This window comes from Amia ocellicauda, chromosome 15 (assembly GCF_036373705.1).
Source record: "Amia ocellicauda isolate fAmiCal2 chromosome 15, fAmiCal2.hap1, whole genome shotgun sequence".
In the NCBI taxonomy this organism is placed as follows: domain Eukaryota; kingdom Metazoa; phylum Chordata; class Actinopteri; order Amiiformes; family Amiidae; genus Amia; species Amia ocellicauda.
The window spans coordinates 24,242,730-24,268,718 of NC_089864.1; the positions used below are offsets into that span (position 1 = coordinate 24,242,730).

Here is a 25,989-nt window from a genome sequence, read left to right on the forward strand (position 1 = left end):
TTATGTTCACTCATTTAAAGGAAAGTTTATCAGGAAGCAAGCAATGGTAAATAAAAGGCATGGGTTTATTAGAAAGACTGACCTGTATTAAAAACATCGTATAATACATTTCCGTCTCATTGTTGAGTATAATTTTATTATTGGCCAACAGTTGATGTTTTGATAAGGTTTTAGATCAGTTACAGCTTCATAGTCCCTCAAACATGCATATGAATTAATCCTAACATATCTCCCCTAGTCTTGATCTGCAGATTCTTGTTGTACACAAACAACAATTCAACTGATTTAACCATGATAAACCATGTTTCAATTGGTCTTAAATTAAATCCAAATCAGCTGACACTCCAAGAAGTCATACTCGTATTACCTCAAAACATTGTCCACATATCATTTTAGATGTTATACTGCAAGGGAATATATATATTTTAATCTAGAATGGGGTCAAGAATTTGGGTTGTCATGTCTAAGTGTGAATTTTGATTTCATCATGACTTGTTTTGAAAAATCATGCCATACTAGCAAAAAACTAACTATTTACATTCTACGAAGATTAAAAAAAGAGGCTGGTACATAAAAAATTCTGCCCTGCTTAATATTCCTTTAAAATGTGCTGCACACACAAACTATGTAGGACTGTTCAATCACATCTTCTGCTTATAATAAAGCTATATGTGAATTCCTTACAGTTAACACTCACCAAGGAATCTATAAAACGAACATTCAACAATTATTATATTCTAACACTGTGGCAGCTCTCCACTGTGAAGTGGACAAAGACGCATTTTCAAAATATCTGAAATTCTTAAATAGGCACCGATGGCAGCTAAATGTCAAACAAGGAGGAAATGCGTGTTTATTGGTAAAATTCAAGCCTGTAATTTCCCCTACCTTACTGGAGACCACATCCTTCATCATGGGAAATGAATATATCTGAAGAACCCCCAAATATATTTGTTTATATCTGAGCTAGAAGAAGAATATTTGGTCCTTCTGTGTTTTAATAGTATTATATATAGCCATTTTATATAGATATCCCTGAAATATGAACATCTGGAAAACAGCATTTTTCAAATTCAATTCAGAAGGGTTCAGTTCACAAGGGTCCCTGATTATTATTACTATTATTATTTTTAATATTTGTTATTATTCATAATTATTAATTATTATGATCATATTTTTATTTCAGTTACTTTTTTAATTATTATTTTGTGTAAATTGACTGGTGTTAACTGAGTTAAAATTGTATTTTATCAGCCCTTTTATTATCCCTTTAGAGACAAATGTTGGAATTATTCAAAAGTATCAAAAATATTATTATTATTATTATTATTATTAAATTATTACTATTTGTACTGATATCAAGTAGTGGAATGTTAACTAGGGCTGCAGTCACAACCAAATTGCAACCTGCTGTTACATGACATTGGTCCAATATTTAGAATGTAATATTGGTCCAATTATTACATTATTTGAGTCTTGGATCAAAAATACATTTAATAATGTATTTGTACTCCATGCCTTCAATACATGCTAATTATTGTAAGTTGCCCTGGACAAGGGCGTCTGCTAAGAAATAATTCATAATAAAAATAATAATAATTAAAAAGATACCAGTACAGCCAGCAGGACTGTGGCCCCTGTATGAATAAGTTGATTAGCCCTAGGAACCTTGGCTTGCAGCATGAAAGGCAAGGTCACTGTTTTTCCTCAATATTTTTTGTTAATATGGCAGATATTAACACTTTTCCTTGATGTGTAAATTCTTTTATGTGAAATAAAATATTTTTATGTTACAAAATCAACAAACACACATAGCTATCTAAAACCATTAATACTATGAACTGCTTTTGAAAGGCCTGGGTACTGTGCAATTAAAATCAATTATACTATATTATACTGTAGTATACCTTTACTTAGTAGATAGGGCAGTCATATCACAACAAATAAGTCACTTATTTTTATTTTGCCATGTACACATCTAAGCATCAATGTTTCGCAGGAATAAGAGTTAACTTTCTTGTATACAATTCTTAGTAGTGTCAGCAAGAAATGTTTCCAGTGCCCTTAGTATTGGCGCCATGCTCTGCCAGACGTAGTCATGGTTTCAATGAAAACGTTGTCCAGGGTAATTGATTAATCCATCCTAACCCTCTCATCCTCACAAAGGCATTGTTTTAGACTTAGAGTTAAATTCTGTCATACGCCAAGCATCCAAGAAGGCCTTTACGAAGGACTATTAGAGAAAAAACAAATGTACTAGGCACAGCTGGCATCCTGCTTTGGGTGTAGTTTGAGAAAGAAGACTTCCAAAAATGTATTGCGCTGACCACAATTATTATCTGGTACCAAACCGATTGATAAATGGTTGGAAACATTTACTTACGTGGTGTCCATCAAAGTCTGTCGTCTGCTACCAATTAGTTACAAAATACAACTTAAACTTTCAAAATTTAGTCCACTCACTTCAAACGTATTCGTGTACCAAAGATAAAAGTCAAAAATTGATTGCATGTGTGTCTGAGTGTTTGTGCGGCATTTTGAATATGATTCTAACGTTTCTAAAAGAGAAAAAATAAAAAAGACCATTGATGTTTCACATAACGACTCCTAAAATGTGTGTAATTCAATACACCTGAATGTGCAATCAATTTGAAATATAGTAAAATCACTCTTGTATGTGAGAATTGCAAATAATTTGTTCTCCTTTATATCGCCACCAGTTACAACAGATCAGTTATTATTCAGCTCAGCTCAACGCCAGAGCCTGGCACTACACATAAGCAGAGTAAGAAAATGCTTAGGGCCCTGAGCAGGACAAGGGGGCATCCAATTTCAATAAGACATGACACAGCCTTTAGTGTTTTGAAAATACCTGAATGTATTGTGCGGTAAAGGTAAACAGTTGGAGGGAAATGGTTACAAACAGGTTTTGTGACAGTTTTGTGTGTGTGCTACAGATGAATTTTGAATTAAAGAAAACCTCATAAAGAGGTGGAATTCATGCTTAAGGAAATTGGTATGTTTAGTCAATTTGTTTTGAATTTCTTTATGTAAGTATTATGGTTGTCAATATGGATGGATTGTAGTTATCAGGTTAGATATTTGCTGTTACGCTAAATGGTGCCAGTCTCCATCCTAGAGAACTACATAAATCTCACCCAACAACACATTTCTGTTTTTGATATATGTTATCAAAAAGATCAAAAAATAGAATCACCATACCTTGGACTCCATACCATGGACATCTGATATATTTAACAACATCTACATTCGCTATTATGTGGATGCATAGGTCTGTTTTATGTGCATGACATTTTTGCTATTTTTCTTGATTAAATGCATTGGGTTATTGCTTTGTATTCTCAATTCTCAATTACTCTGCAATTCTTACTAAATATGTTTTCATTTTAAACCAACGCCAATTATTAATGAAAATGTAACTAAATTAGTAAGTAACATGATCAGGTATTCTTAATGAGTTCCCAACACACATACTCCTAATCAGGTGTAAATTTGAATACGCTCCCCCAGGCCTGGGGCATTAAATACCTATTTTAGCCACAAAATGTAACAAATTGGAATCAAACTGCACCACATTATGATTGGCAATTGGGCGCAGAGAGTGAGATTGCAGATCATCTAGGTAAATTTAAAAATAGTAAGAAAATAACACAAATTTAAGTAGAAAACAGAAAAGGTTGACAAAGTATCAAACATATATTAAAATCTGCAAGTCTATAGAAGTCTCTAAAATACTTTACATATAAACTAGTAGGCTAATACGTCATATATCATTACAAGTATATTGCTAATTGTGTAATATTGTGTGACTGGAGCTGCTGCAGTCACTTCTACTAAGTGTTCCTGAACACCTGGAACAGTTTAGTTTTAGTGTGATGTTTTTCTTGACTGAACGCTGAACAGTACAGTTGAGTTTAGATACACACCCAAAGTTCTCAGGTCTAAGGGAGGTCAGATAAAGCCCCCACTTACAACACCACAAACAGGCATCTAACCAGCAACAGATGTCCTTGGTGTACAGCTTTCCTCAGCCAGTCCACAGTGTTCATCACTAACAACTACCATAGGCTGGATTAGAATCCACGCCATCCAAAGACAGTCTTTTCACATCCCAAAATAATACATTCTGACTATGACATGTTTCTGATCAATTCTAGTCATCTCGGTCACTTCAAGTTCCAAGAAAAACATGAAAAAATACAACAACAATCTTTCTGTAAAGCATGGGAGTGGACCTGATGTGTTATGGGGATATTTGGTGTTTTCCAGACCTCTTGTCTTACTAAGGGATGGATGGATTTTGCAGCCAAACACCTGGTGACTTCTGTCAAGAAGCCCAAGCCTGGATGCAAATGGACATTCCAGAGCGATAACAATCTGAAGCACCCATCTAACTCTTTCACCTAATAGTAAAGGTAGTTGAAAATCTATGTCCCTGGACTGGCATTTTCAATCTACATTTGTGGTACGAACTGCAGTGTGGTCTTCAATACAAGGTGAAACTAAATGTTGATTTAGCAAAAGAAAGTGCAGGGGTTGAGCTACATAGAGACGTTTTCGGCATAACATTTTAAAGGATCATCAGATGCCATGTTGCTTCGGATGAGATTAACCTGAGATTCCCCTTGACTTCTCTATGCCCTGTCATCTTATTGCTCTTTCTCACATGGGTCTTGAATTGTATATGACTCTGCTGTAGCACTGCCACTCCTTTAACAGTTACACTTTCACATTTTCATAACCATGTGTTGTTTGCTTTACAAATTCTGCTTTCTGTAATTGCCCCAAAAAATCCCAATTTGAGCACAAGTTGGTCCAAACTGCTTTTATAGGACAGAAGAACTTGCAATGATATCCTGTTGCTAAATTACAATCCACAATTTAATGAAAGGGAGTGTAATGGCAAGTGTCCATCTGGACTGTGTTCTGCTTTGTTTTCTCATCACACATGATAAAACCTCAGATATTAATCAGATCCATTTGTCACACTATAGCTCCACTGAAGGAGAGCATTTTTCAATGGGTCGTGTTTTTCTTGTTTGTTTTCGACGATGATTAATAATAATCAAACTTAGCCAAGGGGAAGTAGGCCAAGCTCAAGCAACAGAAAAGAGTGCCAACAAATGTAAACCGAGGTTATTATTTTTTGTTTGTGTATGTTTATTAAAAAAATAACAATCTAAAAGAAAAACAAGCTGCTGTAAATGTAACTTCTCAATCAGTCACTATCGTGGAGGCAGAATATTCTAGTAACGTGGGCCTTCATCTACATACTGTAGTATTCAACCACTGAAGGGACATTAATCATGATTAGGGACCCTTTGTTTTACATTTTCTCATCATTGTTTGTATCCTGCTACCCATTACACACTGTTCCACAACAGGCACGCCTTATTCTGTGGGTTCTTGTTAGCTTCCCACTTTGTAGGAAACCCTGTCTGAAATGGGATGGACAACTTTTGCCAAAGTAACAGCCTCCATATACACGCAACTGGTCGAAAGACATGCTCGGTGGGAAAATGCAGTATGAAGCCTTTTGTAATGTTCAACTCTCAGTCACAAACAGATGGCAGCCAGTTTTTCCTCATGGCCTCCATTCCTGACAGCGCTATGTTTTTGTGCTTGGACGTCTGTATTCATTCTTTCGTATCAGCAGTTTCAAGAAACACACACACACTACTTGATTTATTACCTAAGTGTCTCTAATAAGGCTACACTTCTGTCCTGTCCAAAACGTTGCACACTGACACACTCACTGAAAATGGGTGTCCAGCTTTTTTGTCATTTGCACAAACTCAGAATTGGACGATTTGAATGGTTAATATACACTTTCCTTGATTTTTTTCCCCCAACATATTGTCATTTGCTAAACATTTTGTCAGTGTTTGCAAAACGTGTGTGAACTTGGTTTATGAATGCATTAAAGTGGGTGTGGGGAAGGTGCACAGACCAAGATAAATGTTTCAAGGGAATATTCAATGCATCGCACACAAACATTTCCTGTTTTCAATAACATGAACAGAATTAGGCCTTAGGGGAAAGACAGTGTCCCTGTGTTGTTTTTTATCCCACAGTTTATCCCATTGGTACTTCAAATTCAGTGTAAATGGATAATAGTATAGTTAAATATAATAATAATAATAATAATAATAATAATAATAATAATAATAATAATAATAATAATAATAATAATAAAAATAAAAATAATATGTGAATCTATTCAGGATCCATCTCTTTGACAGAAAAAGTACATTTATATCTGAACAGTGAAAGCTGGGGATGGACTTCAGAAAGAGAGAGCAATGGAGTGAACAACAGCTACTGAATCAAAAGAGATTACATATTTGATGTTGAATTAGTGTGTTTTGTTAGAATTGCAGTAAATATCAGGAATGCTAACCCACAATCCAAGCAACTTCTATGAAAATACCGCTAACACTTTACAATAGGTCTCCCAAATTACAGTTTATTAGCATAGAAGTTACTTATTAACTACATGTTAGTTACTCATAAGAACAGTGTTATTAAGCATTTATTAACATGTTCTTAAGGTGTACAAATGATTAACAGTATAGGTAAGTACACATTTGTCTGGTAAGTATGCCTTTGGAGCTATACCAGGCATCATAGGCATAGGTTTAGGGGGCAATGTTGAGAGAACCTTAAATTGTCCCCCACAACATTGTATACCCAGCTCCATAGGCATAGGAGACACCCCCCCGCCCCCCCCCAATATTGACAGTGTTCCCGCCAATATTGACAGTGTATATAGTTTTCTAAACACCATTTGCAGTTAAATGTAATTACTATAGTAAACTGAATACCTTAAGGTCTAGCATTTGTCAGCTTCACAATAGACACGTTTTAAATTCAAAAATTTCTTGCAAAGATGTGAAATGTTCTCATGGTGTTATGTGTTATAAACATGTTACAGTTACTTTAAACTGATGGTTAAACCATTTAATGTGTTAACTACTAACTTTTAATTACTTTGGCTACAATGTTCAGCTGTGTGTTGTGCAGGCCAACTGTAAACATAATACACCCATGTACTGTTAAAAATACTAGTTATCGTCAACATCACCCTTAACCTCTGGGCTTTGATCCAGTGATCTGAGTGACTGCTACTGACCTTACTTTCCCATAGTCTTATTGTACTACAACCTTGGTCTAAATTAACACCTTTAACCTGAATACACATGGAAATTAAACCAGATTACAGTTGGCCTGTGCTACAATAACAGTCATAAGTGAAAACAGAAACCACCATATTTTGTGCTCAGTGTTGGTTGGTTAGGTTAGGTTATGTATGTCATTGATGTATTTATTGTGCCTGTTTGATTACCTTTCTTCCTGCCTCATTGTTATGAAGGTTCATCAGCCTCCTTGCGTTTTTTTTGATCTCGCGGGCATCTACGAACCTTCGGGAGAACTCAATGCCATATTTGATGTCGGCAGAGCAGCCGCCCCATTTCCAGCCCTCCTCCTGGTTGTAGTAACCTTGCTTCTCCCTGTCGCAGCCACAGTTGCTGAGGTTGCCCTGGCTACAGGCTGCCGTGACCGCATGGGCCACCCCGGCAGCTGTAATGGCATATGTAAACGCAGCTTCCCTGCTACCTGTGGAAAAGAACAGACACCCTCTTAGAGATCCATTCTATCATTAACATTGCATATGTATCTAAACAAATACAATGGTTAAGTAGAAATGTCCAGGAATATATATTATTTTAGGCATCTCTCTGCTAAAGAGAAAAGTATATAATCCTGAACACTTTTGCACAAAAAAGACCTGCTTTGCTTTCTTCTGTGGATTTGTGCTTGCATTCATTCAAAGTACAATTATTTGTGCTCAGAAGACATTATTAAAAAAAAAAAACATTATTAAGTTACTATTTTAAAAGATATGTCACATATACATTTGCAAGAACTGTTTATGGAAAAAATAGTTGTGATAGCTACTGAATACAGCCAACTACTCAGTCGAATTGTAAATTATTGAAAATGTCAATCTTAGGCATGATATATGTACATTTCCCTAGTTTGGAATAATGTCCATTACTTCCAACACACAGTTGAATTAGTCTCTTGCTTTCCAAAACAATGAAAATATGTTTTTATAGTGTAACATAAAGAATACAGTTTACATTTTGTAATACTCCTAGATTTAACGTCCTAAAAAAATAGCACTCTTTGAGGAAAATGGTGCCGGGAGCGGCTGTTCCATTAGGAAACCTCTCACGTCATGACACCAGTCCTTTTAAAACAAGATGGAGGGCCATTACATTCAGCTGAGTCATGTAATATATATATTTTCAATTAAATATAGTGCTCAACTTCAACCACACCAGCCTACAGGCAGCTATTTCCATCTGACTTCCTTCCAAATCTTAGCCTCCTTAGATGTGTAAATATGGATGTACCTTACAACACTAAGGAAATCCAGAGCAAACTATATATATTGTTGGGCCATTGTTATTTAATTGTGAAAAACAACCACACACATAGTAGGTTCTCATCGATCTGACAGCCTATTAAGGCCATACATAAAAACAGGCAATAGATTCAATATCAGCCACAAATATAGAAGTACGTGAAGGTAAAACAAAAACATGAAATCAAATAAAAACATACAATGAAGAGCAATACCTAATTATCCATAACAAGGGGCTGTTGCTGAGGTATTTTATATCCTCTGTAAAAGCAGACAATCTTTACACTCACACTGGAGAGAGCTTTCTGACGATGGACCGATAGCGTGTTGGCAAAAATATACACCAAACTGGGCCTTCTTAGTAAGTTCTCCTTCTGTTCGGAGTTCTGAGTGCAAACTGAATGTTAAAGTATAATGAGCTGTGATTAACTCATATTTCTGGAAGGTTTCACAGGTTGTGACTGTGATCACCTAAAAGGGCAGAGCGCCTGAGTATTTTCTGGTGGCAGTAGCTTTCTTCCAGGCGCTGTCCAAAGTGCTGAAATCTTCCTGTGTGCACCTTACACATCGGACTGCATGGCACATACACGTCTGTGTCTCTGCAGTGTGAGCAACCAAGTGATCGTGTGTTGCTATGTTTCACTGTGGATGACTTTGCCCCCTTATACTTTGTTGACTGTTCTCAACATGCTCCACATATGCTTAAGAATAGCCTCAATTACACAAACTGCTGCTGAAGGTGTTGCTTAAATATGTTATGTATTGATTCATTATGCAATATTGAACACAAAACTACATTAGCAATGATTTTGTGCCAGCTTGTCTCTTTGTAGGCTATACTATTGCCCAGACAGTGAGATAGTAAGAAAAAATAATGTGTCTTATCTAATCTTAGCATTAGCATTAGCATATTTAGTCAGAAACAAGTAGATTGACTGAAGCAAAAACACAAGTGAATTCAGTCTTATTTTTGAGTGCCATATAAGCATGATTATTCTAGCAATCTCTTACAGCCAGCTGATTTCAGCATAACGTGTTCATATACAAGCCCATTGCATTAGTTCCACATGAAATCCCTGAATTTCACATGAACATAAACACTTGTTTATAGAGATAACGTGTAGGTTAAGATTTTGTTTATCAATGTGAAAATGACTGTCGATCCCACCTTGATGAAAACTAAACTAATTGATCAGAAAGAAGAACAACATGATTGGCAATTGATACACAGACCTCCCAATTTGACTGCTTTCAACCCTGTGGAAATTGTATAGCTTGTAAAGAGGGTACAAGAAGTAAGATATCAGCAAAAATATGTAGATTTCATTAATAAAAGCAATGGGACATGGCTCCCCCCACCTTTAAGGCATCGTATCAGACTTAACACACTTCAGAAGTTATGTACTGTTAGGACACATGAATATATGCCAGAATGAGTGAATGAGTGACAAGAGAATAATCAGGAATGGAAAATAATGGTGGACCCCTACGTCTCTCAAACACATCTCGATTCTAGAGGATGCTTCTTGAATGAATTCAATTTGGCATCAAAAATAAAGTTTAAGAAGCAACTTCTCTGTGAAACTAATTTATGGCTATTGCCCAGTGGTGTGCATCAAAAAAATAAATAAATAAATCAGCATGCCCTCCCTTTAAAACATCACATACAGAATGTCTGAAGAAAGAAACATAAGCAACCTCTTCTGATCAGCTATCAATAGGACACAAGCAACCATAAACACAGTATGTAAAAATATATAAATATACAGCTTAAATCCAAATACTGAAATAGGTTAAAATAAACAATTTAAATTATACTCATAGTTTAATTTACAAAAAAGATTACATAAGTTACATTGCCTTTAGCAACTATCCAAAAACCCAAAGACAAGGACAAAGAGTTAAGGAAGACCTTCACATTCTTAAAATTCTGGAAACGAAACACACATGGCACCACAAACATCTGCACAGGCACTTAATTGTGGATTAAGGCTCTGCTGAACTCTCATCCAATTTAAACCAAGAAAAACAGTATAATCCTTTGACAAATACCTTAGGAACACCCTGAGAAGAGAAGCTTTTCTTTGGAAAATGCTCTTCACGAAAATCGTGTTACTCCTTTGGTTTACCAATAGTTGAAGCTGTGACAGACCTTCAGCAGAAATTTAGCACTGGACCCAAAAAACAACCTCACATCCTGCTTCATCTGCCTGTTCATTATGAGGATTTAGAAATTATGTTGATTATATTTGTTTCTCCCACTCTTACTGTTCCCTGTCTTTTCCCCAAGTAATATTATGTTTACTCAAACACATTGGATCAACCGCACTTTCAAAACTATTTCAATTGTTTCCAGATAACCATCTCTTAGCTGTTGCTGAAATATGACCCCAGCTCGCTCTCAGGCTTTCAATTACCCATTGGTTTCCTGATAAAAACTGAATTAGTTAAAATATTAACCCAATAACGGTCTTTAAAATAAGGGTTTTAAAGAATGGTGTTTTGCCCTATTCCATTCTTAGTGTTATTTCAAGTTTTTGGACAGATTATTTCAATTTCCACATTTGTACTATATATTTTCTTCTGCCAGTTATATCTTTCATGAGTAATACACCCTGTGAATCTGTAAATCAGAGGCGAAACCTTATGCATAGTCACAGTTCCTTCAGAGGCAGTCATATTTAATTGACAGAAACAGTAGGGGATTAATGTGTTCATGTTCAGGACTCTCCCATGTCTTGAACATGAACACATGGTAAACATGTTGGACAACCCTCAATCAATCCCTGGAAAATGGTGAACAGTACAGATAGGAAAGGATTACAATAAACGAAAATTGCAATTCTTGTCCACAAACCTTGTAAAATGTAATGGGTGGCTGAACAAAACTCTGCTCATATTATTATTATTATTATTATTATTATTATTATTATTATTATTTATATATTTTTTATTATCGTAATTATTATTAGTATCATAATTATTATTATTGTTTCAGTAACACTGTATTATGGTGTCATTATTAAATGATTGGTAAATAGTTTATAAAACAGTTAGGAACCATTCATAATTCCATTTATAAATTATCAATATACATTTATAAGATATGATTTACAATGTATCCACACACACACAAAAGAAACAATTGAGATCTGGGAGCTAAAAAATATTATTAATGTGTTATAAAGGTTTATTGATCATTTATAAATTGAATTATTAATTGGTCCTAACTGCTTTATAATCTATTTACCAGTAATTTATTACTGACAGTAATATAGTATTCCCATTATTTCTATTATTTAGCAGTGCTTTTGTCCAAGGTAATTCCCATTCAACAAAGACCTTTGAAAAGTTATGTAGCTGCAGAGAATACTACAACCATTAATTAAAGCCTTGCTTATAAAGGATCCCTGCTTTGCCCTGCGTATGATTTTGTAGATGGATTGACTTTAAATGTGAAACTTAATTGTAATTGTTATTCTGACGGTAGTGTTACAAACAAAAGGCCCCGTCAGCTACATGATAAATCCACTTTTTTCCACAGTGATGTCTGTGAGGCAGTGGTTCATGGACTGAAATGCTGAAAACCTGAAAAGGCCAGCCCAGAGTCCTGACTTAAATCCAAAGGAACCACCCTGGGATATCCTTTAAAGCTGCCAGTGGAAAATTGGACTAACCGAAAAAACCTCAATGAACTTGGAAATGTCTAGAGAGAAGAATAGAATAATGTTTAACCAGATGTCTAATAGAGTTTAGTGGCAAGTGTCTTTGACAGTGTCCAAGACAGAAATTTAAGTTCTCCAGTTATCCACAGAGCAGGTACAATCAGAGCAGCTAAGTAACAACTCTCACACAACACCCTACTAAGACTGTCTTCTTCTGGAGATACAAGGTTACAGAGTAGTTTTGTCTGCAGGTCTACCCAACCTCTCTTCTTCCACTTTTCCTTGAAAGGGGCAAAAATACAGCAGTGTACCACAAGACACCTTTTACACAAGAGAGGAACCACAAGGACATCAATGAAACTACATTTGTGTCAGACAAAACCATATAGTGTTTGAACACACCTGAGAAGAAATCACAAATGTATCAGTTTACATTGGGTTCCATGGTTGGTATTTCTACATTTAAACAGATTTCAAGACACCTGCTTTCTGCAGATTCACTACACACTGCTGGTTGGGACTAGTGGCAGAGGAGCCGAGTTTTATGTGTTTTAAAAAAGAGAGTGAGTCCGAGTGAGTCACTCAGCTGAATGATGATTCAATCAGAGCTCCGGGGGGGACAGATCCAGGCCGGAATCATGGTGGGATTGCAGCCAGGCCTCACAGAGTGTACCGAGCCCAGCAGGGTAATTCACTGCCCTTTATGTACATGCAGAAAATCTTATGAAAAAATAAAAAAGGATGACTGCTGGAAAAAAAAGCCATTTAGCTGTCTGTGCCTCTGACAAGCAAAAAGAGATGTGAAGGGTGTTGCATAAAGGGAGCTTTGGACATGTCTGTCTCTGTAGCAGACCTGCTTTGGGGATGTACTGCAAAACAACCTGGAAATGTGGGGTATCCCAAAATTTCACAAGCTGTTACTGATTTCATAATTTGACCCATGGAAGTCTTAATTCTGTTGGAAGTTGACCACCAGTAAAGACTATTTAAACTATGAATGTGTTCTTATGATTGTTTTGTGAGGTCCAGGTGTACGGAAGAAAATTGCAATTGAAAATCAGTATTAATCTTGGTTTTACATTTAAGGGGAAACAGTACATTCTTGTGCCCTGGATTGCTCATTAAATTCACCAAAATAGATGCTGAAGAGGTGCAAAAGGCTAGTCATACCACACTCAATTTATGGTGACAAAGTACGCATATCTTCATTAAGATGACATAATGGATATCATTGAGTTTTAGGGTGTCAAGCTGACACTTAGAGATGAAATAACATATTTGGAGTATAGATGACCAAAGATAAAGAAAATAATTAGGTACATATGATCTTAACATATACACTCACCTAAAGGATTATTAGGAACACCATACTAATACTGTGTTTGACCCCCTTTCGCCTTCAGAACTGCCTTAATTCTACGTGGCATTGATTCAACAAGGTGCTGAAAGCATTCTTTAGAAATGTTGGCCCATATTGATAGGATAGCATCTTGCAGTTGATGGAGATTTGTGGGATGCACATCCAGGGCACGAAGCTCCCGTTCCACCACATCCCAAAGATGCTCTATTGGGTTGAGATCTGGTGACTGTGGGGGCCAGTTTAGTACAGTGAACTCATTGTCATGTTCAAGAAACCAATTTGAAATGATTCGACCTTTGTGACATGGTGCATTATCCTGCTGGAAGTAGCCATCAGAGGATGGGTACATGGTGGTCATAAAGGGATGGACATGGTCAGAAACAATGCTCAGGTAGGCCGTGGCATTTAAACGATGCCCAATTGGCACTAAGGGGCCTAAAGTGTGCCAAGAAAACATCCCCCACACCATTACACCACCACCACCAGCCTGCACAGTGGTAACAAGGCATGATGGATCCATGTTCTCATTCTGTTTATGCCAAATTCTGACTCTACCATCTGAATGTCTCAACAGAAATCGAGACTCATCAGACCAGGCAACATTTTTCCAGTCTTCAACTGTCCAATTTTGGTGAGCTTGTGCAAATTGTAGCCTCTTTTTCCTATTTGTAGTGGAGATGAGTGGTACCCGGTGGGGTCTTCTGCTGTTGTAGCCCATCCGCCTCAAGGTTGTACGTGTTGTGGCTTCACAAATGCTTTGCTGCATACCTCGGTTGTAACGAGTGGTTATTTCAGTCAAAGTTGCTCTTCTATCAGCTTGAATCAGTCGGCCCATTCTCCTCTGACCTCTAGCATCAACAAGGCATTTTCGCCCACAGGACTGCCGCATACTGGATGTTTTTCCCTTTTCACACCATTCTTTGTAAACCCTAGAAATGGTTGTGCGTGAAAATCCCAGTAACTGAGCAGATTGTGAAATACTCAGACCGGCCCGTCTGGCACCAACAACCATGCCACGCTCAAAATTGCTTCAATCACCTTTCTTTCCCATTCAGACATTCAGTTTGGAGTTCAGGAGATTGTCTTGACCAGGACCACACCCCTAAATGCATTGAAGCAACTGCCATGTGATTGGTTGGTTAGATAATTGCATTAATGAGAAATTGAACAGGTGTTCCTAATAATCCTTTAGGTGAGTGTATATAACAATTATTCAATTTTATTTTGAAGACACTTACTTGGGTGCAGTTTCCAAGGTTTGTTTTTTCCTTTTTTTTTAAGAATAATAATTCAATTTACAACAACATATTAGTTGAATGGGTAAAGAAGAAAACTCGAATATGTATAATTTAAATATATTTTTATATTTCCTTAATTTCAGTTTTATATGTACTTTTAATTGTATCCCAAATTCCTGAAAGTGTATAAAAAGACTTGGAAAATAGTTAGTTTACACAATGTAGCACAGTTTACGTGCTCTGAAGAACTACCCTCTCTCTACCTTGAGTTCTGTTTCATGTAACTCAGAAAATGTGATAAGGATTGTTGAGACAGAAAACGATCTGTATTAATGAGGGAAGACAAATGTTTGTTTCTCTGCACTGAACTTTAAATGTCTCCCCCCTGGATTCAAGGCCAGGAACTGTATTCTGCATGAAATGTGGCATACACCCAAAGTTGGATCTGTATATTACAACAGAGTTCCATGTCTTTTTAACATATCTTGTGCACAGTCATGCATTTTGGTTCCATTCTCTCTTTGTGACTTGGTTCCTTAAATGTCTTTTTCAGTCACGTTTCTCAAAAATTAAATACTACCATGGAAATTAATCTTTTCACATAGTTTGCTTATTTTTCATTACTTCCATAATCAAACAATGAAATGCATAATTCATGAAAATGTTTCTGATGATGATTGCAACTAAAGCAAACAAATATTTGATCATTAGCTGTGATCATTAATTAGAGAAGTACCTCAGAACTTGAATTAATCAGAGTATTAATATGGAGTCCATCCATAAAATAAAGCCAAGAGTTCAAGCCACATATGCATATTATTCAATTGCATATGAACTGATGAATGTGCAATATAAAGTTATATGTAATTAATTGGCCACTTTGCTTACTTGCTTCCTGCTTCCTTGATGAAACATGAACCCCCCACCAGAACAGTGTTCTTTGTAGAATATTAATATTAATAAAGTGGCAGAGGTGAAATTAATATCCAGATTTGTATCCCTCTTCTGAGGTGTGTATGGCAGTTTAAGAGGGGTGAAATATTTTTGCAGAACATCAGACATTTCAATGAAACAGTGCTAGCATTCTAATATACTGTATGCGTTTCATTCCTTCGTCAATTTTAGTGTATTTAACTTACTGTGGAATGAGTGAACGCTTGCTGACAGTATGGTTGACAGCATATTTCCTTATTTATAAAATACTTTTAGAGGGTTGAATTCTGCTTGATAGGATTTTACAATAAGCTTTGAATTAAAGTGAGAAAAAGGAAACACCTTAATATATAGTTTTTTAAATTTATGTATTTTTGGCAGCTGCACCAATTTGGAGCAGAACATACGAAAGCCATCTGTCAGTTGCTGGATGAGTCTGTGACAGAACAGATATCATTAAAATGAAACGTAAGTTGTTGCTGTGTTTGTACAGCTTTCTCATATACACAATGAGTTATACAAAAGTGGGTGATATATTTTAAATAAATAATTGAAAAGTCCTGAGCTCCATGTGGTAGACTGTATTTACACTAACTGATGATTGAAAGTACGGAGGTTTACAAACACCTTTATGTCATGCAAGAATAAGCACTGCTCCTTCTCAAAGCTCTCAGTTTGCAGAACTCCAATGCAATCCCATGTATTTGTAAATGTTAGTTTTTCTGGTAAACACCAGTGTTAAATCAAGCCCCAAACAAACATGAAAATAACAATGAGAAAAAATATAATGCGAATGACTGCAGCAGAAAAAATGTATGACTGATATTCACTTCTTCCACCACTGTTCCATCAGTAAGAGATGCCACTTTTAAAATGCAAAAACATATATGACAAATAACAGCAAACGATAACCACTACATAATAGTATAGTAATAACACTATAATAATAAATAAGATTTACCTGTCATGGCAGCACATATCATCCACATATATACATTGACACATTGACAGGTAGATAGATAGATCTAACATGTTGATTTTTACATTGTATAGCCTCATGTGATAACAATGCAAAATGTTCATCACACACAAAAGAAAACCTGGCATATTACATTTTTTCACGAAGAACTGGCAAGTCCATAAAAACACAACCAACCTTATTACCTTGTTCCACATATCAGACAAAGTTGCTAAATAGCCCTGTATATTAGTTTTGAGCCACTGACAACATTACTACTATTGGAACTTAATGGATTTTTTAAACCTCTTACACATCTATGCTTTCTTTGTTTGTTTCTTTAAATGTTTATGCACTGTATTTTTAAAAAGGGGGCAATAAAGTATTTCTCTCTTGAAGACTTGAGATTCCACTTGAGATTTTGTCACTTTTTTGTCATCATTCTCCATGTCTCCTCTGGCCAATCAGGACAAGTTTGTATTCCAAAAGGAGGAAAGAAAAAAAAGTGACACCTAGTGGCGAACCAAAAGACTTATAATAAAGTACGATCTGTACAAAACGGTCGCCAACATGTGGAGACTGCGATGTGCCGTAACGATGCTTACAAAATTCAGCAGTTCTACAAGCTTTTCACATGTGGGCATCATTGTGCTTGTGTGTGCATGCTGTGGCGTGTTATGAGGGAAAAAAATCCTTTCAGGTGTTCTGGAAAGACTCAAAAACTTTAAAATGCATCCTGAGAGTTTAAAAAGAAGATGAGCACATAGAAGATAGGGAGATGAGAGCAGAAGATTTTCTGGCATAACAAATATTTTAGAAGGCCATTATCCAGTAGTGGATCAATATATATATATATATATATATATATATATATATATATATATATACAGTGAGGGGGAAAAGTATTTGATCCCCTGCTGGTTTTGTACGTTTGCCCACTGACAAAGAAATGATCAGTCTATAATTTTAATGGTAGGTGTATTTTAACAGTGAGAGACAGAATAACAACAAAAAAATCCAGAAAAACGCATTTCAAAAAAGTTATAAAATGATTTGCATGTTAATGAGGAAAATAAGTATTTGACCCCTTCGACTTAGTACTTGGTGGCAAAACCCTTGTTGGCAATCACAGAGGTCAGACGTTTCTTGTAGTTGGCCACCAGGTTTGCACACATCTCAGGAGGGATTTTGTCCCACTCCTCTTTGCAGATCCTCTCCAAGTCATTAAGGTTTCGAGGCTGATGTTTGGCAACTCGAACCTTCAGCTCTCTCCACAGATTTTCTATGGGATTAAGGTCTGGAGACTGGCTAGGCCACTCCAGGACCTTAATGTGCTTCTTCTTGAGCCACTCCTTTGTTGCCTTGGCTGTGTGTTTTGGGTCATTGTCATGCTGGAATACCCATCCACGACCCATTTTCAATGCCCTGGCTGAGGGAAGGAGGTTCTCACCCAAGATTTGACGGTACATGGCCCTGTCCATCGTCCCTTTGATGTGGTGCAGTTGTCCCGTCCCCTTAGCAGAAAAACACCCCCAAAGCATAATGTTTCCACCTCCATGTTTGACGGTGGGGATGGTGTTCTTGGGGTCATTCCTCCTCCTCCAAACACGGCGAGTTGAGTTGATGCCAAAGAGCTCGATTTTGGTCTCATCTGACCACAACACTTTCACCCAGTTCTTCTCTGAATCATTCAGATGTTCATTGGCAAACTTCAGACAGGCCTGTTCATGTGCTTTCTTGAGCAGGGGGACCTTGCGGGCGCTGCAGGATTTCAGTCCTTCACGGCGTAGTGTGTTACCAATTGTTTTCTTGGTGACTATGGTCCCAGCTGCCTTGAGATCATTAACAAGATCCTCCCGTGTAGTTCTGGGCTGATTCCTCACCGTTCTCATGATCATTGAAACTCCACAAGGTGAGATCTTGCATGGAAACCCAGACCGAGGGAGACTGACAGTTATTTTGTGTTTCTTCCATTTGCAAATAATCGCACCAACTGTTGTCACCTTCTCACCAAGCTGCTTGGCGATGGTCTTGTAGCCCATTCCAGCCTTGTGTAGGTCTACAATCTTGTCCCTGACATCCTTGGACAGCTCTTTGGTCTTGGCCATGGTGGAGAGTTTGGAATCTGATTGATTGATTGCTTCTGTGGACAGGTGTCTTTTATACAGGTAACGAGCTGAGATTAGGAGCACTCCCTTTAAGAGAGTGCTCCTAATCTCAGCTCGTTACCTGTATAAAAGACACCTGGGAGCCAGAAATCTTGCTGATCAAATACTTATTTCCCACATTAACATGCAAATCAATGTATAACTTTTTTGAAATGCGTTTTTCTGGATTTTTTTGTTGTTATTCTGTCTCTCACTGTTAAAATACACCTACCATTAAAATTATAGACTGATAATTTCTTTGTCAGTGGGCAAACGTACAAACTCAGCAGGGGATCAAATACTTTTTTCCCTCACTGTATATATATATATATATATATATATATATATATATATATATATATATATATATATATATATAGTTAGTTATATTTATTTTTTAAAAATACTAATAATCTATTTGTCTATTATTATTGTTCATTGAAAGTCTTCTTGCTAATATCATACAGATAATTATTTTCTGATTATCAACCTTAGTGAACTTAGGACATGCTGTAATCTGTTTACCATTTATCTTCTTCTTCTCTTTCCCACAGACTTTTTAACTTGTGCACAGATGTGTGGAGCTATGTCTTCTGGGACCCTGACATAAAAAACAAACCTGCTTTGCATATCATTCTCAAGGCAGACTAATCTCTAGTCTACTACTGTTTTCATTGCAGTTTAATGCACTGTTGCTATGAACATAAATTTGGGACAAATTACAGACAAAGTTGTGGTACATGAGGTTTGCAGCTAGAGAAATTAGTCCAGCAGTGTTCCTGTTCAATAAAGTAATATTGTTTTACCAGAACGTTATGCACAGTGTGTATATATATATATATATATATATATATATATATATATATATATATACACTCACCTAAAGGATTATTAGGAACACCATACTAATACTGTGTTTGACCCCCTTTCGCCTTCAGAACTGCCTTAATTCTACGTGGCATTGATTCAACAAGGTGCTGAAAGCATTCTTTAGAAATGTTGGCCCATATTGATAGGATAGCATCTTGCAGTTGATGGAGATTTGTGGGATGCACATCCAGGGCACGAAGCTCCCGTTCCACCACATCCCAAAGATGCTCTATTGGGTTGAGATCTGGTGACTGCGAGGGCCAGTTTAGTACAGTGAACTCATTGTCATGTTCAAGAAACCAATTTGAAATGATTCGACCTTTGTGACATGGTGCATTATCCTGCTGGAAGTAGCCGTCAGAGGATGGGTACATGGTGGTCATAAAGGGATGGACATGGTCAGAAACAATGCTCAGGTAGGCCGTGGCATTTAAACGATGCCCAATTGGCACTAAGGGGCCTAAAGTGTGCCAAGAAAACATCCCCCACACCATTACACCACCACCAGCAGCCTGCACAGTGGTAACAAGGCATGAAGGATCCATGTTCTCATTCTGTTTACGCCAAATTCTGACTCTACCATCTGAATGTCTCAACAGAAATCGAGACTCATCAGACCAGGCAACATTTTTCCAGTCTTCAACTGTCCAATTTTGGTGAGCTTGTGCAAATTGTAGCCTCTTTTTCCTATTTGTAGTGGAGATGAGTGGTACCCGGTGGGGTCTTCTGCTGTTGTAGCCCATCCGCCTCAAGGTTGTACGTGTTGTGGCTTCACAAATGCTTTGCTGCATACCTCGGTTGTAACGAGTGCTTATTTCAGCCAAAGTTGCTCTTCTATCAGCTTGAATCAGTTGGCCCATTCTCCTCTGACCTCTAGCATCAACAAGGCATTTTCGCCCACAGGACTGCCGCATACTGGCTGTTTTTCCCTTTTCACACCATTCTTTGTAAACCCTAGAAATGGTTGTGCGTGAAAATCCCAGTAACTGAGCAGATTGTGAAATACTCAGACCGGCCCGTCTGGCACCAACAACCATGCCACGCTCAAAATTGCTTAAATCACCTTTCTTTCCCATTCAGACATTCAGTTTGGAGTTCAGGAGATTGTCTTGACCAGGACCACACCCCTAAATGCACTGAAGCAACTGCCATGTGATTGGTTGGTTAGATAATTGCATTAATGAGAAATTGAACAGGTGTTCCTAATAATCCTTTAGGTGAGTGTATATATATATATATATATGCCACAATCTCACAAAGAGGGCAAGCTGCCAACTCGGGAGTTTATAGGTGAGAAAGAAAAAGGTTTCAGGCTTGAATGAAAAGGCTGAGACTTGACAAGAAGCTGAAGATGTTTGATTGGATAATAATCAAACCCAGGAGCTGACATCTGGCACAGAATTCGAAAGAACTATTAATATGAAACGTGTGATTACACGTATGCAATTACACAATTACTCCTTTGCAGACACAGTCTCAAATCAAGTTAAAGAAGAATATGACTCAATATGTGCTTCAGCTTGCAACTCAGTGGCGATTATACAATCGGTTTTATCTGATCACAAAATTCAGACTAGTTTAAGCATTTAGACTATTTTGAACATACACTGTCTTATATAAAAAATATCCTCAAATACAAAAGTGCCTGTGGATGGGAGGGGATCTGACAGCACTTGGGTGCTGTTAGCTGTGTGCTCATATATTCAATCATGCATAATGATGACATTTTTCCAATGGCACTTTCTTTCCAGTGAAGGACTATTCCTATTCCAACACGCCCCCTCAATAAATAAATAAACAACCAACCTCCAACTGTTTATAATTGTAATTTAAATCAGGACGTCTCCACTGTCTTAAAAGCACCATTCTTTGTTAAAAATAGGAACACAAATAATAATAACGGTTATTGTCTTCGAAGCACAAGCAGACTGAACAATGTAGGAAAAATCAGATACTAAAGATTCTTCAATGGCTGCTAAATTCAAATACTGAAAATGTTACACATACAACTATCCTCATAAACAAAATGGATTGAACTCATGAACCATATTTTAGTTTTGTTTTGTATTCACCAGCAGTCAACATTGCATAAATTGAGCAAGCTTACAGCATGGCCTGCACTCGCTCAATATGCAGTAAAGATGCTGTTGGCTTCAACAAGGTCACACTTTGGCACAGCTTTGCATTTTAAAGCCAAGGTTCAATACTTGTTGTTTCACCCTCTCAGTTAGAGTGGCCTCTTTTCTTATGCCATGCTGTTGAACTGTGGTGAAGATAGCAGCCTCATCCAGCTTAGCACCTTGTAAACTCCTTAAAACATGTTCCCTGACTTGATATGATTGGTATATGCTGAATTAGCACTTAGTTTGGGCAACTCCCTTGACGTCCCCTTCTTCCACTCATTTAATAAACAGATCCGATTTCTAAGGTACACAATTTCACTTGTGTCTGTGAAACTTAGCTGTCCAGGTTACATGAAGATTCAGGACACTAGCCCAACTGTTCTCAGACTAACTGTTTACACTGGCATTACTAAGATGCAGATTGCAGATTGAAAACTGGCTCCCTAAATAATACAGAGAAGATGTATTTTCCTTTGGACCAAAGAAAATATGGATTTGATTTTTTTGTGTTTCTTCTATTTCTCTCTACAGATCTCGATTCTCAAATAACCCTCTGACGCTCATCCGCTGCAACTGAACTGCAGCTGCTGTGTTGCCGTTCATAAATCTGCAGCTTTAATCAGCCTTCTCGGTTGAGTAATTATTTTATAGGCTGTGTAAATTGTTTTTTAATTGCATTTGGAAGCAATGGAGGTTTCTCTTTGAAAAACAAAACACATGCAACACAAACAACAGAACCGCATTCCCTTAGCAGACACAACTATTGGTTCAAGAGGCAAATAATTCATTTGTCAGTTTCTGTCAATGTTGAATGATACATAAAAAGAGCAGTACAATACAAAAATACAATGAATGTGAGTTTTAATATATACTTTTCCCAGTTCTTGAAATTAACAAAGCTCTTCCAAAACACACCTTTTTATTTTTAATGTAATTTAATACCAATTAAACGTGTTTCCAGTAGACCAAATATAAGCCACTTTTAAACAATACAGAAGTACAGTATTCCCACGAGAAACTGCTCTGAAAACACTGCAGATTTTTTATTTTTTTCGTTTTACACTGTACTTGAGACAAACAAACTCCAGTTAATCGTTTATATATATATCCGGATCCCTCTGGTGCTCCCCCAAGAAACAAACCACAACCACAACAACGGCAGCAACAAAAAAAACAATAAAAGGGAATGATACAAACTACTTTAACACAACAAAAATCAAAATAAATAAAGGAGGCTTCAAATAAACACAGCACATTATAATCTAAGTGATGTGAAGCATATGTCAGAGGACCAAAATATGAAATTGGAATATAAACCAACCCAAGATTTCCCTCAATTGTTGTTTGTTAGATTCCTTGCTTTTCAAAGGAAACTGTAACATGTGCTTTGAGAGCTTCTATATCTGTAAAGGCTGTTATAAAGAGATTTTGATCGGAATTGCGCTGCTCAGATGGACCTGTAATCACTGTTGAGATATCTTGTCTTTCACCAACATACAAACTGAGCCCCGGCATCCTGACAGGAGTATAGAGATGCACAACTAACTCATAAATTGCTTTCTTCTCACCAGTGTTTGCATCTGCAGGTTTCAAGCTTCTCCCTGAGGGTATAATCTAAGATGCAGTGTGATTTTATAACAGTGGAGAACCACATAGTCTTGGATTGAAAAAAGAAAGACAGAGACTTAATGTGACTATAGAGGCAGACTAACACACTGTTCAATAGAGCCCTCACAATAGACATCTTAAACAACATATTTGATCTTTTTTTTCAGCCTTTGTACTATAAAACAGTAAGCTATGGGCTGTTGAATTATGGTCTTCTGGGCCACTTCATAAACCACTCAAGCTTTTAACTCGTGGCCTGGAACCATATACACTGCCCATATATCATTTCACATGTATGTATTTATTTATTTATTTTGCTATCAAACTAAGGTGCACAACATAAATCATTTGAAATACAAAATATTGCACATATGTGATAGTGACCTTAATGCTCATCTGATCATAAACAGGCAATGTGGCCTAGGAGTAAACAGTATTAATTTTGAGCGTGGGAAACTGAAAAATATGGCACATTTTAAGCATTTCACCCCTGGAAATAATGTCAGAGAATATTTCTGCAGCCTCCTGGTTTTGGAAATGGGACAGTTTTAAAGACACAAATTGCCCTTGAGGTAAATTGACCTCAGCTAGATTCCAAAATGTGTCGTGTTGCATAATCTTTGTTTCAAGTCTTTCGTTGTCACAAGACTATTAAGGCAGTTATACAATTCAACCATAAATCACTTATAGTCTTCAACACCCGCTTGGCTGAATGGGCCCGTGAGGGGAAAATAAAATCAGGATAAAGCAGTATCTGACAAGAAATGTGATGCACAGACACAGAGGCTTAGATTCCAAGAGAAGATATTGGTGGCATTTACATGAAAATGTCATCACTGTTTCTCTCAAGATGCTTTGGAAGAGAACCCAGCCGCACTCATGCAATTTCACAGTCACATTCAGAAGGGGATATTTAAATGGCCATGTATCTTAGGGAAGAGCATGAGGAGAGTTAGTTGCCATGAACATTCCAGCATTTGTGTGTGTGTGTGTTTGTGTGTGTTTGTTTTGTTGTGCTGTGAAGTAACAGCCGGCATACTTGGCACCAGAAATATAATTTGGTCCAGTATTTTTCTTTTTGTTTTTAATTCTGTTTTTCATTTTAGAAAACTATTGTAAACCATATGGCAAGCCAAATTGTCATTTAGAGATATCTCAAATCTGAATTGCAGATATCTCAAACTAAATCCATTTCAGGATATCTCAACTTGAATTTCAGATAGCTCAAATTAAATTTGAGATGTCTCAAATAAAACAGGAAGTCATTTTAGGATATCTCAAAATGACTTCCTGTGAAAATGCTGAAATAGGACAGGAAGTCAATTTGAGATATCTTACATTAAATTTGAATCTAAAAATTCGATTTGAAATATCTCGTTTAATGCTCCATTTCAAGATATCTCAAATTGGAGGTTTAAATGAGATATCTCAATGCATTTCAAGATATCTCAAATTGACTTCCTGTTCTATTTCAGATATCTTAAAATAGACAGGAAGTCCATACAAAACATACAGAATTTTCACAGGAAGTCATTTTGAGGTATCCTAAAATGTTTATTTCAGATATCTCAAACAGCATAGGAAGTCAATGTGAGATACCTTGAATTGAATTTGAGATATCTTCAAATAGAGTTAATTTGAGATATCACAAATTCAATTCAAGATATCTCTAAATGACAGTTTGCCATAAAACCAAGACGTCGTTTAGCGCAGTCCAAGATATGTTCGGCCATTTCGAATTATTATTTTTATTATTATTATGTCTGTGTCTGGTGTGTCACTATTTCCAGGCTGCTAGAGAAACTCCTCATTGGATAGCCACAGTCCAATCAGTTTAGACACTCAGGTTAACATACACTTCCATTTTCGGGGGAATGTTTTCTATTATTCTATGGACTTACTCATAGGTCAAAGTAATACATTATGACCGAAAGTATCCATGACAATAGGTAATACTTCATATGGGGATGGTGGTGGGGTGTTGAGTAATTGTGGCCATTCCAATTCATTCCATTGTGTGACTTAACTTCCATTGCATTTTCAATTGTTGTATTCCTTCACCGACTCAAATGGAAAAACTGAAGAAGACAAAAGATGGAATAGCAGTGCTAGGGCTCTCCTGTTTATACCAACATCCCCTGTGTTTGACAATGGTGATTTTCTATAGTTTTGACTGGGTTTTTTGCTTCAAAACGTATAGGGCTCTTACAATATATACTTTTTGAGAAACAATGCAAAAAGTCATATTCAAACGATCCTGTATTTGTCCTTACTTGAAACTGCCTGCATGCCTTTCCACATTCAAGAGAGAATTGTCTTTTTATAACACATACTCTTAAGGAAAATGTCAACACAAAAACAATGTTAAAAAATATATTTTTTTAAAGCACAGCTGGATAGAATTAATATTTCGAAGTGCATTTCCTTTAAGTTAGTGCACTTGGAAGAAAAAAAAATAGCACAATGAAATGCATAAATTAAACCACATGTGTTTAATTCTCTACAGCAGAGTATCTGGTATGTTATGCTTTATTACAGTGTTCAAATATATCATTCAGTTACTGAGGATAATAATTTGTAATTAGATTCAGATCCTACAAAACTGTTTAATTTATGTTCAGTTTCAGGATTTAAT

At 36.7% G+C, this 25,989-nt stretch overlaps 1 protein-coding gene across 2 annotated transcripts in view; it reads right to left on the reverse strand.

Moving 5' to 3' along the window:
- The window catches only part of LOC136771802 (protein Wnt-7b), a 52,593-nt gene that overhangs the window by 3,915 nt on the left and 22,689 nt on the right, over positions 1-25,989 (reverse strand). For both annotated transcript variants that reach the window (XM_066724331.1, XM_066724330.1), the window contains exon 3: positions 7,367-7,638. In XM_066724331.1, the coding sequence (XP_066580428.1) occupies positions 7,367-7,638 (272 nt within the window). The remainder of the gene's footprint in view (positions 1-7,366; positions 7,639-25,989) is intronic.